General features: G+C 40.4%; 1 protein-coding gene across 1 annotated transcript in view; it reads right to left on the bottom strand.

Moving 5' to 3' along the window:
- IFT52 (intraflagellar transport 52) overlaps positions 1 to 14,085 on the bottom strand; it is a 28,012-nt gene extending 13,927 nt beyond the window's left edge. Inside the window, 8 exon segments of the mRNA XM_061127314.1 lie at positions 1,036 to 1,122; positions 4,467 to 4,593; positions 8,397 to 8,468; positions 9,537 to 9,612; positions 9,897 to 10,026; positions 11,055 to 11,142; positions 11,758 to 11,885; positions 13,906 to 14,085. Coding sequence (XP_060983297.1) covers positions 1,036 to 1,122; positions 4,467 to 4,593; positions 8,397 to 8,468; positions 9,537 to 9,612; positions 9,897 to 10,026; positions 11,055 to 11,142; positions 11,758 to 11,876 — 699 coding nt within the window. The 5' untranslated portion in view covers positions 11,877 to 11,885; positions 13,906 to 14,085.
- Between the last annotated feature and the right edge of the window lie 417 nt (positions 14,086 to 14,502).

Below are 14,502 nucleotides of genomic sequence, written 5' to 3'. Positions count from 1 at the left end.
TGATTTGAAAAAGGGCAGTCACCCCTGTCTTGGTGAAACCATATAAAAAAAGTCTTTCTCACTCTAGTGCCATTTTTATTCTTAGAAATTTACCATTTATCTTAGGGCACTCAAGCCTTTAACCACAAGCCCAAATATATTAAAATGTGTTCACAATTCTGAAACAATCCCCATATAATGGGCTGATGACAGTCTGGACTTAAAATGTAGAATACAGCAAGATGCCCCCAGAATGTGACTAAAGACAATGGAACTTCACGTGGATTCTATAAAAACAAGATCTTCAATCAATCTCTATACAACAACAATCCTTAAGGCTGAAGGAACATCTTTCACTAATGAGAAAGCTCAGAGGGACCTTCTCCCTCTGGTGAGTGAGTCACCAGCATCACGCCAAAGTCCAGCTCTGGCCAGCACCCTGCCGTCCTTCCCAGGACATGCTTCCTTCACACCTGCCAGGCCTTTCCCTCATTCCCCGCCTCAATCAGCAGCCAGTCCCATCACAGTCTCCTCGTGCTGGCCAGTCCCTCCCCCACTCGCCCCGTCCCTGCCTTCATTCAGGTCCTTGTCCCTCCTTGCAGGGCTGAGCCAGCCAGCCTAACTGGCTATGTGTTTCCCTCTCTGTTCCCCCTTCCACACCCAAAGATCTGACTAAGCCCAAGGCTGCCAGACACTCTACAAGGGCTCGCCGTGGCTTTTCAAAGAGAGTTTGAGTTCCAAGGCTCTACACACGAGGCCCTGGCTGGGCTTGCTCCCCTCTGCTTCCCCAGGGAGGCTTCCAGCCAGGTGGCATGCTTAGACACTCACCACATCCCTCTGCACTGACCGTTCGTCTCTCACTCTCTCTCTCAATGTCCTATATCCTTCCTCAGAGCAGAGACTATGCCTAACTCACCTTTGAGTCCTCAGTGCCTGGAATAGAATGGACTCTGAAGAGCTGGTTTTAAATGAATAGATGAACTCAGCAGTACGTTTCTTAAATGGCATGAAAATCATATACAATATTCATTAGTATGACAAAAGAAAAGAGCTTACCATGATTTTGCTGTTTTCTTCTTTATCCAAATATTGGTCACTGAACATGTGACATGAGCCAAGCACTGCCAGTTTCCCACCTTGGTTCTGTTGATGACAAAGCAGGGTCAGCGATTCAGATCCCCAGATGGACCACATGCATCCTAGTCACCAAACATCATCACAATCATGTGAGCAAATGTCTTCTACATACTAACATGGGTCTATTCACATGGGCATTTTAATGGTCTAGAAATGTCAATTATGACAACAACTATATTCTAACCTGCCTCTCAATTTAGACACTTCTATACCCTTCTATTCAACTTTAACAGAAAGTAATGTAAAGTAAAGTAAATTGGTTCGACAGTATTTTCCCATTGTTAGTGAAATTATAAATGAAAATCATAATCTTAAAGGGAAAAAAAAAGACAAATCCAAAAACAATCTGTGAAGATTTAGACATTTTGAGTACAAAAAAAGTGTTTAAGAGACAGGAAACTAAGCCACAAGCATGAAAAAATTCACAAAAGAAATGACTAGCTAATAATAAAAAACTTAAAGATTAGTAATTAAAAAATAAAGTATTTTTCCCTATCAGATTAATAAGCAAGAAAAAGTGACTATAAACTTGGTCAGCTTTCAGTGACAGTCTCTGACATGGTGCTGAAACTGCCAACAAAAGCAACAAAGCAGTATGAAATACACCAAACACTCTGCACACCTTTACAGTAATAATCACAAAAGATTAGAAATAAATCCAAACATTCACCCAGAAATACGGTTAAGAACAATGGAACTTCCCCCAGCTGTTAAATTGTATATTAGAAAGGGTTTTCAGTAACTTGGGAAAATGCTTCTGCCATAACATTAGGTTAAAAAAAAAGTATACCATCAGTTGTAGAGAGTTTAAAGCCTGTGAGACAAATAAACAAAAATGTAGCACAAGCAGAAGTAGGAGAAAATGACCACAACGTCCGCCTGGCCCGCCTCAGAACAGTGCAGGAGGCCGCATGCTTTCCCTCCATCTCTGTATTTTGTGGCTGCGCTGGGTCTTCCATGCGGCGCATGAGCTCTAGATTGGGCGGGCTTCATTGCCCCATAGCATGTGGGATCTTAGTTCCCTCACCAGGGATCAAATCCACATCCCTTGCACTGGAAGGCAGCTTCTTAACCACTGAACCACAAGGGAAATCCTTCCATAGCTGTATTTTAAAATACCGAGTATATATTATTTTGTCATAAGAAAAAAAGAGTACAGAATTAAAAATACAAAATGAAATCAGATTTTCTAGCAATGTCACATACAGGGAAGACACAGTTGTAATGGTACTGAAAAAGAATGACACCTAAGCCACAGATGTTGGGATACAAATATACAAATTCTGTAATAAAACAAAATTTGCAAAACAAACTCTAAAAGGTCCCACATGAAAAGCAAATGCTTCATAGGAAAAATAAATTATTTCTACACCATAGCCACTGCAAACAGATCGGTTACTGAGAATAGGAAATTAATTGGGTGGAATTCTACAGAAAGAATGGGGAAATGACAGGATGAACTGGGTTGTGATTTGAATCCCCACAGGCTAAGTAAATACATAAAACTCTATTTACAGATTTATCTTTTCCTTAATATACAGTTGACCTTTGAATGAACATGGGTTTCAACTGCATGGTTTCACTTACAAGTGAACTTTTTCAACAGTAAATACTACTGTACAACACAGTCCATGGTCGACTGAGTTCACAGAAGCAGACTGCACAGATGGAGGCCTGGCTCTATCACACATGATTTTCCACCATGCAGATGGTCGGCACCTCTAACCCCTACACTGTTCAAGGGTCGACTGTATTTTCTTTTTCCTACTTCATTTATTTCAAATAGACTGTAGATTGTCCTTTAATCCTTTTATTCTATCCTGACAGATTATACCATTGTGTTCAGTGGCCTTTTCCAGCATCTGTCTATAACTTGTTCCAATTAAATAGGCATATGTTTAACTCAAGGACCATTTGCTCCTTCAGTGTTAATGAGTCTGTACCAGTAAACTGAAGACCTAGAAAGGCTCGTGATGAGTCCAGTGAAGGCAACGGCCCTGGGCAAGAAGGCAGAACCCTCCAGTGCTGGCCTGACCCTGCTCATGGGACCAGGTGGAACTCCTCCCGGGGATCACTGCCTCATCTCACCAATAAGAGTGACAGGCAGCAACCTCTCTGAAAGACTGTATTTACAAGGCAGGACTGAAAGCCTATTAGGAGGAGAAAATGGGCTTTAAATAGCTAGGCAATGAACAGATGATAATCTCATGAGTTCCAGAGGAAACGCCACACTTAGCACAGAATGGAATACCCACCAGATACTCCATAAAGTCCACTGATTAAGCCAGGTAACATCTCTGTGCCTGGTTAAAAAAAAATCAAAGCTCTGGTATTACACACAATACCAGAGGCTCCTTAAGATGGTGTCTCATGACTTTTGTGCCTCTGAACAGACATTTCATGTAAACTGGTCATTTTCACATCTTGAATCATTTAATAACACTTTAATTCTAAAACAGTATTTCTTTCTGATTAGACGAGACTAACTGCCATAATAGCTATACCAATTTTGTCTAAAATCATCTTTCAAGCACAGCATAGACATTTACTTATTTCCTAATAAAATGATGTCAGAAATTTTAAGTACAAGAAGGAAAAGTAATACCTAGGTCCCATAAAGAAAAATAGGATCCTGCTGAACTAGAGACATGTGGGTCTCTGGAAAAACTGGGAGGTCACTGGTGAATTCCACATCTTGGTAGACAGATGAAGGTGGGTTCAACAGACATGAATTAAAAGGCAGTGGATGCACGGGGTGATGAGGACGATGATGCCCTCTCGAGCCACCTGAACTGGTACCTTGCAGGTACTCCAGGATGAGAACTGAACAACCAGTCTCCTGGAATGTTCTCCTGGAATGCACTAAAATACAAGCAGCACAATTCTGTGGTATAGTTTGCTAAATCAACCTTCCTCTAAATGGATCCTCTTACACTGAGCGTGAGAGCTGGCGGTCAGAGGCAACTGTACTATAGGCAGTCTCATGCTGCACTGGACAAGCTTGGGATTTATAGTAAGAGCAGGTTTAGGTCTTGACTCCATCAGTGACCACTGTTTCCCCCTAAGTAAAATGTAATTCATTGAAATTCTACTTCACAGGACTATTGTGAAAACCAATGAGAAAATATAGGCATTTCCTGGTGGACCAGTGGTTAGAACTCCACACTTCTACTGCAGGGGACGCGGGTTCAATCCCTGGTTGGGGAACTCAGGTCCCGCATAGTGGTGCAGCCCTCCCCCGCTAAAAAAGAAAGAGACAATATATGAAACCCCTATAGAAACAGTAAAGTAGTTCTCACAATTTCAGTAATAAAAATTACATATCCACCCGTATCTAAGAAAGGCTGTACCTTCGAGTGATAGAAAGCCAGGATGGGTCTGTTAAGCGGGAAACAGACAGAGCCTGTGGACAGCACAGCCACTGCAGGTTTCGTGACACTCAGTGTGGCACCAAAAGGATAGACAAAGGTGAGAGCCCTGAAAGAAAGAAAAGAAACGTTCAAGGTTTTTAAAGATAATCTTAGTGTTTCCTGAGCAAGTTACGATCAAACAGAAAATCTATAAGCTTTGGTTTGTTAACTCAAAATCAGTATAACTCTAGCTCTAAGTTTAATGAAACATTTTAAGAAATGTGAATATAAATGAAAAATGTACAATCGTATGTGTAAATGATTGTAACAGAAAGAAATAAAGTAGTCCCTATGGGAGAAGTAAAAGAGGAGGCGGCTTCATCTAAGAACTGAACCAGAACCACACATGAGCCTGCTCTGGGGAACCATGTCTTGGACAGTTTTCTCCCCCTCATAAACCTGACTGGTGTTATTGCTAAGTACGAAGTCTGCCATTGGAGGGGTGTGGAGCGGCTGAGGGCTTATACGAATACAGGTGTATATTTATCCCACACTGGAGACTTCTACACAGACCAATCTTGGAGTACCCCCTCTACTCCACACTGTTCTGGCAAAGACTATGAGTACCCAGAGTGAATCACTAGTTGGGCAAGGTACTCCTGGAAAAGGTGTGGGACTGAGCGGCTAAGGGTGGGGTACACACCTGGGTGAGGCCAGGCCCTGCAGGAGGAGCTAGGGTTTCAGTGAAAGAAAAATGGAGGCATTTCCCTGGTGGTCCAGTGGTTAAGATTCTGCGCTTCTAATTCAGAGGGTGCGGGTTCCATCCCTGGTTGGGGAACTAGGATCTTGCTTTCGATGTGACCAAAAAAACAAAAGGAGCTTCGCAGCCACAAAAAAAAAAAAAAAGAAAGAAAAGAAAAAAGGAGCTCTCCAAAGTATTTTTTTGAAAGAACTGTTCTCAGAATGGAGAGAAACAGGAGTCTTAAAAGCAAAGCATAAAATTAGAAACTGGGGCAGGAGGTGGGAGGAACGGGCAGAGGGCAGAGGGAATACCCAGAAGAGTTCCCTATGAAGATTTTAATTTTTCTTTCTCTTAGACCCTTCTTTTTAGCTTCAGACTCATTTTTTTAGCTTAAGTTTTCCATTATTTCCTTCCTGTGTCAGTTTTCCCTGTCCCTTCAGTAAAGTCTCATCTACAGCTATGACTTCTAAGTCTCATCATGGTTGAAAAGAGGTACCTGACCCACCTTGCCCATTCTCTTCCTTCTACCCCTACCCTAACAGTATCCCAGTAAGGGGGCTGCAGCCCAGGATTTCCAGAGCAGGAGCAGAAGGGAGTGAGCAGTTGCCAAGGAGGAAGAAAAGGGAGAAACAGTTATGTGGATGTCAGGGCTAATCCTTTCCCACAGTTTCCCAAGTGCACTCAAGGGAGATAATTCTTAAGAAAGCAGAGAATGGTCAGCTATAAGATGAAAACTGTCAAGCTATTTATACTCCATTTCTTTTATTATTACTAAGAAATCAATCAGACTGACATTTTCATGGGACTTTAAGTGTTAAAGCTAAACACCCACCCCCAAAACAGGACTTCTAACACATGTGCATGAGTAAGATTAGCTGGGAAAGCATTCCTGGAAGAGGAAGCAGGTATGTAAAGGTCCGAAGGTGAGAGAGAGCTTAGCACACTTAAGGAATTCAAACAAAGTCAGTGTGGCTACAGGAGAGTGAGAGAAGGAAAAAAGACATGATAAAAAACATGGGGCTAAATGAGAGCCTGAGACTCCAACAGCTAAGAGATTTCAAAGCACAAAGCAGGGCTGCTTATCCAAACCTCAGAGCCTCTCAAGTCACAGTTCTGCTTCTGAGATAACCCAGGAAACAAACAACCTGCCATCTGCCCTTCAGTGCAATGACTAAGTGAGAATGTGACAGCAGGAAGGTACAATGCCTCACACCTTACAAGCGCCCCCACAAGGATTGCCTCACTGGAGTTTCCCAACAACTCTCTAAGATTCGTATCATCCCCATTACACAGATACAGCAACTAAAGCGAAGAGTTACTTTGCCCTGGGCCACCCTGCAAGTAAGGCGTAAAATCGGGAACTTCTAAATCCTTCTATATCCAAGTCCACAGTTCTTTCACTTCTTCACCAAGAATCAGATTGTGATTCTTGAATGTCCAAAAACGTTAACTTATATGTTGCTACGTATTTTTACTCTTTATGACTACTGTGGTTTCATACTAAGAAAGTTTTTTTACTTTAAGATTATAAAACATTCACTTAAGAGTTTCTTTCAGTACTGTTGTGGTCTGATTTTTAATATTTAAAAATTTAACCTATTTGAAATACATTTTGAGATGTGGCATGAAAATAGAAATGTTTTTCCAAGTGAAAAACATTTTAGCCAAAATTATACCATTCATTCCCCAATAATCTGATATGTCACTTTTACTATAAAATAACCCTTATCTTCCATATATTTTGGGTCTAATTTTTTATTTTTCAGTAGTTTGGAATTAGTATCACAGTATTTTAACTACTAGAGGTTTGTAATATGCATTAATAATATAAAGACATTCAGCTTTTATGGGGCAAAATATCCCAAAGTAAAATGATAAACTGGGAAAAATACTTGCAACACATGGAGGTCTGGTAAATGAATAAGATATACCATCAACAGAAAAACAGACCAAAAGCAGTGAATAGGAAATTCACAGGATAAACACAATCAGTCAATAAACTTTAAAAGCCATCCCAATCATAATAATCAAAGAACTACAACTGAAAATAAAGTGGTATCATTTTTCAATAGAATATTCTGTGCTGGCAAGAGAGGAAAGGGGCATGTTCGTAGGAACTGTAAACATTACACATGCCTGGAGGGTGACTTTAATGTATCACACTTGGCAATGCATCAAATGGAAGATCTGCGACCCTGAAATTTAAAAACCAAGAATCTGGCCTACTAAGATACTAGCATAAGTGCTCAAAAACTGTACCTACAAAGATGTTCACTTTGTGCTTTGTTATTTATGACAATTAATATAAAACGGTGGAAGATAGGGAGGCATGCTGCAGTCCATGGGGTCGCAAAGAGTCAGACACGACTTGGTGGCTGAACAACATCATCAAACTGTGTATAATAAAAATAAGGAAAAGAAGTTAAGAGTACAGGCCTTGGAGCAGACTGCCTAGCACCGGAACTCAGTTCTGACACTAGTCAAGTGAGCCTGGGCAAATACACCCTCTGTTAATTCGTCAATAACCTTAGAGGCTGCTGTGCAGATTAACTGAAGTAATAATACATGCCATGCCGACAACATAGTAAGTGCTCATTAAATGTTAGGTGGTATTATTAATGCAAAATATTATAAAATTACCTAAATGTTCAGTAAGAGGAGACTGGTTAGGTTAGCATACATCCAACTTAATCCAGTCATTATTAAAAGGATAAAGTGAAGTGAAGTGAAGTGGCTCAGTCCTGTCAGTCTCTTTGTGACCCTGTGGATGGTAGCCTACCAGGCTCCTCCCTCCATGGGATTCTCCAGGCAAGAACACTGCAGTGGGTTGCCATTTCCTTCTCCAGGGGATCTTCCTGACCCAGGGATTGAACCTGGGTCTCCCGCATTGCAGGCAGACGCCTTAACCTCTGAGCCACCAGGGAAGGATAAAGTACCTATCCCTATTCTTATATATGAAAAAAAAAAAGATTTTTAAATCTAAATGTTGTTTAGAAGGATTATCTTTGGGGAGAAGGGCATGGATTAAGAGTGGAGGACTTCTATTTTCTTCCTTTTGAAATGATCAAACTGGTTTTTTGATGAGAACTACTTTTGTAATCAAGAACGAAAACTTTTTCACTTGGAAAAAGAAAACTCTTCAAATGACAACTCCGCCCTCTTCAGGTGGCCTCGGGGAACACACTCACTGGGCATTATTTCCACTGCTCTCCTCATCAAGGATCCCAGGCACGGCCTTCCCTGCAGCTCGGCTAATCTCCCTTGAAGAAAAACAAATTAAAATCCAGTAAACAACGACAATAAAATTTAGGGATTTCACACTCCATTCATTAACTGTCAGATACAAGGACTGTGCAGACTTGTTCAAAATACGGGTTCTTAAAAAAATTAAATAAAGGTACTCCTATACACTTCTATCTCTTCTGGGAAGTTTGCAAAAGTTAATGTGAAAATGTAAGAGTTAGTTGCTCTTTCTTGAGTCCTGAGGATAGGGCTCAAATATGTGTTAGACCTACATTCTCGCCTTGTATTCTAGACTCTGGATCTTCAGACCCTACGTACCTGGCAAGCTGAAGTGTGGAATGAATCGTTCTGGATACGGGGACCAGAGGGTCCTTGATATGGCCCCTGATACACTCAGTTCCTTTCTCAAAGCTCTTATGGTTTAGGATCCAATGGATGAGAAAAAACGAGTTTCACCTTTGGTTCCAGGGGTGAATATGACCCAGGGCCTTCCATGCCCTCTGCCACAGCGACCAGTTCATGATGAGCCCGTGGTCTAGGCCAGCTCAAAGAAACCACACCTCAGGTCTACTTTTGCTGAGCAGGTTGGAACCAAGGCCTGAACTCTTGCCCTAACTCATGGAGCATGAAGATACCAATTTGGGAACTGTTAGAACGATTCAGTCCACACACACAGGAGGGCAGAGCCAAGAGAACTGCAGAGAAATGGGACTGGAGCCCTGATGACATCAGGAATCTTTCTGTCAGTCCATATCCAAAGCCCGTCCAACTTCTAGGCTTTTCAATTACGTGAATCAATAAAATCTCCCTGTTGCTTAATCCCATTTGAACAGGGTTTTCTGTTACTTGAAATTGAATATATTCTGTCAAAAGGTGATGTGAAGTCAGGTTTCAAAAGATGGAAGTAATATTATTTGATGGATAAGAAGTGATATAATGCAATAAACTATCATTTAATAAAATAAAACAAAAAGGCAAGAAAGGAAAAGGCTGGAGAAAACAATGTGTGAGAAGACAGAGGGGAAGAATCACAGAGGAAAGAGAAGAGTCATTGGCAAAGTCATTTCCGCTTTTGATATGCTTACCTATTCAAGACTCCATTGGAAACTAGCGCTTCTTTAGGATGGAAATACTTATAATACACATTTCTAACCACAGCATCTTTAGGCAGAAAAGAGAAGAAGGTGCATCTTAGATGAGAAGTAAGTTTGATATTACAGACAGGTACAAATTTTGACCTGAAAGGAATCCTGGAACTGTATTCCAATTGCTCTCATTTCATACATGGAAGAAGCTAAGCACCAAAAAAGTGAGACTGCTGGGGAGGTCAGAATGCAGGACCAAGCACCCTCACAGCCCAGGGCTTTCTCCATTGTACTATTAGAGGACTACGATATAAATAATAAGTAGGAAGTTACTGCCTCTAATAAAATAATAATAATTACCATTATTAACCATGATTCCATATTCTTCTAGGAGAAAGTTAATGTTGGTATCAAATCTGGATTCCCCACCCTCTCCTAGCATCACAAGGATGTCTCCACCACCTTCAAGGTATTTCTTTAGGACTTCAAACTACACAAAGAAAAAGAAAAACAATCTATAAATTTATGCCAAAGACCTTTGTCAAAACTACTGTGAATAAGATCTTAACTAGCTAAAAAAGAAACACTTCCAATCTGTAAAGGCACTTAAATATAACTTTATATTAAGAAAACATAAAATTTACTCTCTACGTATCAATAGGATTTCCATATTTGTCATTAGCATAAAGCTCCAAAATACTCAAACTGAAATGATATTTTCCCAGTTGACTATCTGGACAGCAAAAGTGGAAAACTACTAGCTAAAGGAAGATCACAAGTCACTGCCATATAGATCCCATATTGTCTATCCATTCAACTGTTGGTGGACACCTGGGTTGCTTCTGCCTTTTGGCTGCTGGGAATGGTGCTCTCAGTGAACATGGGTGTACAAACACCTCTTTGAGATCCTGCTTTCAATTCTCTGCATATATCCCAGAAGTGGGATTGCTGAATCACGGAATTGTTTGTCATTTTTGTAGGAACCACCATCCTGTTTTCCATAGTGGCTGCACCACTTCACCTCTCCACCAATGGTACATAAGGGGTCTGATTTCTTCACATCTTCACTTGTCATTTATGTTTGGGTTTCACATTTCTCATTCTTTGTCTAGCCATGAAACAGAGTTTAAAAATAGCTTAATTTTAAATGGAATTTCCTATTTTTAAAGCAAAAATATGGCAAAGAGGTATGGCTGATACTGAACTCGCCTGCACTATGTGTCTGGCACTTCATGCAATAACTCAGCCACACCACAGCCATGCCATACCGGAGCTGTTGTGCTGCATGACTCATGTTGTGCTCATGACTCATGTTGTGCTGCATGACTCATGTTGTGCTCACAACAACTCCATGATGAAGACAGAGGTGAAGTGACCACTTTGAGGCCTCACAGCTAAGTGGTGAAGAGGAATTTACGTTCAAGATTTCAGAGCCCATTTTCCTAGCTATCTCACTACATGTCTTTTTTTTTTTTTTTTTTTTTTTTTTCACTACATGTCTTTATGAATATTTCTTACCTCAGCTGCGGTAAATTTTTCCCTCGGCCCAGCTGTAATCCATAGTTTCACCCCAATGAGCTTCTCAGGTGTGATTTCATCTTTTAAGCTAGAAATATGATTTTAAAAGCAAGTGTTAGGTCCATGATTTAAACCAATTTATGAGCTATTTTAGCGTCTAGACTGTATGGAATCAGAGGCTACAGAGGCCCAGAAATGAAGGATTTAGAGGTACCTAGTCTAGCTTCTCTATCAAAAGTGAGACTCCTCTCTAACAGGCCTGCCCCAGAGTCATCAGGCTCTGTTCAAATATACCTATAAGACAAGATGTCCCATGAGACCACACTAGAGCATAAAGAAGTCCCCCAACTACTAATTCAATCAGCTCTACCATTAGCTCACATGACTACATATCCTTATCCATTAAGAAAAACCATACATACACACTCAAGAGATATTTTCAGTTTTTCCTTTCCCTAAACTGAAGTACTGACCTGAGTTAAAATATGGAGAAAGGCTTTAACCTCTGAAAAACTCATATATGTATAATTAGAATCATTTTTTGACTTGTAATTTGGGGGGACAACTTAATAATATGCTAACTGACAATTTTCAAACAAGATGGTTTAGTAATTTACTTCTGAACAATGTTTAGTGGAACTCCTCCCACCTCAACAGCAAGCTGTTTTTACTGCTTAGAAGCGAAAACAGTATACTCAGTCACCTCTGAATTTTCCAATGACTCCGAAGTCTTTTCTGCATGGATTTATAGCCATTGCTGGTGGTAAAGACTTCCTTTTTGTATGCATTGAAAAGAATGGTGCTCCGAAGCTCTTTTTCCATGGTCACCTCCTTATGGGAAAAAGGAATCAGAAAAAGGGAAACAATAAACAATATTCCAAAAAGAAAGACCCTAAAAGGAATAAATAGTCTATTTCCTATAATTCTTTAAGAAAAGGAGCACAGCTGCAACTGACCTACAATTCCCAAAGGCTGAAAGTGAAATAAATAATCATGGCTGCAGAAACCCAAGGCAGATCCTGGGTTTCCTACCAGCTCACTCTCATGGCCCTGCTCTGCCATCACCCTGCCACATGGGGAACCAATGTTTCCAACCTGATTCCTCACCCTTAACTACTCTTAAATGTGGGGTACAATTTTCTAAATTCTTTTTACACATACAGTTGAAGTTTTATTTACAAAATAGGACCATATGCACTATTCTGCAACACACTTTTTTCATCTAACCTGTATCTTTCACATCTTTCCATGTCACTATATACCACTATTTTTTTAAGTGCTGCACAATATTCCATTTTATGGATGTACCAAAATGTATGTCATCAGTCATATACCAACGGACATCTGTTTTTTCCCCCAATTTTTTGCTAGTAAAACAGTACTACGAACATCATTGAACATGACATTTTGGCATACTTTGCAGATCTTCAGAATAAATTCCTGTTGAATGGCTAACTAAATTATTTCTAAATTGCCCTACAAAAAACTGTACTAATTTTTACTTTCACTAACACTAATACATTTCTGTTTCCACACCACTCTTTTTAACTTTTTCATCTTTGCAAATAAGATAGGCAAAAAAACCCTTATTGTTTTAATCTGCACTCTGAAATTATAAGAAGACCATCTTTCATTGGATATATTAGCCACTTGTATTTCTTCTGATTTTCTTGTTCACATACTCAGATCATTTTTCTATTAGGCTTAATACTTTTTAGTTGATCATGAAACAAATATTTTCAGAAGTTTGTTTTTAGACTTAAGTTACTGGTAGTTTTTTTGGTTTCGTTTGGATGAATTTTGCAGGCTATAGGGACAGCTTTACATTTAATAGAATCAAAAGTATTAACGTTTTCCTTTTTGGCTTCTGAATTGCAATGGTGTATTTAGAAGAGTTTTTGCCATGCTAAGGTTATAAATACATCTCACAATGCTCTCTTCTAGTATTTTTATGATGTTATAATTTTTAAGGTTTAAACTTTAGTCCACTTGGAATTTATTTTGGTGTTTAAAATTACTTTTGTTATTGTTTTAATTACTAGAAAGCTGCCTGACACTAATCTATCTTTTCAATGCTGATTTAAAATATCACCTTGCCTATATAGTAAATCCCTAAAAATTGAATTTTATTATATATTCTATATAATCTATCTGCCTGTAAGTTTCTGCTCAGTCTCACCTATTTTAATTCCTATAGGTATGTTATAATATTTGGTGTTGCTGATAAAAAGCTAGTCCCTCTATTACTCAGAATTTTTAGAATTTTCCTGGCTAGTCCCACATCTTCATTCTTCAAGCTGAACTTTAAAATGATTTTGACAGGTTAAAAAAAAAAAAAAAAAATCCCCCCATGATCTTTTCATGTTCTATTTATCCACGCCCATGCTTATTTTCAGAGTGTACAAAAAACATTATATCCTGCCTTCTGATTACCTTAGTGGTTGCATAGGTGCCACAATAAACCCAATATTCATAAGCATCTTTTCTATTTCCGGCCTACTGCAATTTACATTTTTCTGCTTCTGTCACTATTTCTGTCCTAGAACAAATTCCTAAGAGCAGGATACCTGGGAAAAGGGGATAGGACTAGGTTGTTAACGTTACAGTTTCATGTCAATGCTCCTTCCCACTTGACCAAAGACCTTCCAGCAGAAGGCGAGTCAGATTCGAGCCCCGTCTGAGGTCTGGGATCCGGGCCTCTATCTGCGCTCCTTGTTTACTTTACCTTAGTGGACCTCAATTTTCCCTAGGATGTGCCCAGCATCCTCGAGGACACCTGGCCGAGGCCCTCGCCAACTCCCAGGCCGCCTCAGCGCCCTGGCCGGCCCACCGCAGCAGGAATCCGCCTTACCTGAGGCCCGGTGACCACCGTCTGCAACCGGCCGCCGCCCAGCACCTCGCGGCCAGATAACGGCCGCTTAGCAACGGCGGTTGGGAAACTGTCCGCTGGGAAGGCGGGGACCGGGAGGTGGTCCCACCTCCGGAGCGACGTGCCGACGACCTGGCGGAAGACGCCGCTAAGCCTAACTCTTCTAGGAGGCGGAGTCCGGGTGGGCAGGGGCGGGGCTTATGCGGGACTGTACCATTATTTTGGATAGGGGGTAAATCCAGACAGAATGTGAAATAACTTTAGGCCAAAAACAAACTCATCGGATTTTCTCCATTAATGTCTAGTTTCATTAAGGGCTGATAGAAATGACTAAGATCATGGCATCTGGTTCCATCACTTCTTGGCAAATAGATGGGCAAACAGGGGAAACAGTGACAGACTTTATTTTTGGGGACTCCAAAATCACTGCAGATGGTGACTGCAGCCTTGCAATTAAAAGACGCTTGCTCCTTGGAAGGAAAGTTATGACCAACCTAGACAGCATATTAAAAAGCAGAGACATCACTTTGCCAACAAAGGTCCGTCTAGTCAAGGCTATGGTTTTTCCAGTAGTCATGT

The sequence above is a fragment of the Dama dama genome, chromosome 23 (genome assembly GCF_033118175.1).
Source record: "Dama dama isolate Ldn47 chromosome 23, ASM3311817v1, whole genome shotgun sequence".
Lineage (NCBI taxonomy): Eukaryota > Metazoa > Chordata > Mammalia > Artiodactyla > Cervidae > Dama > Dama dama.
This window is presented reverse-complemented; position numbering and strand designations above follow the sequence as displayed.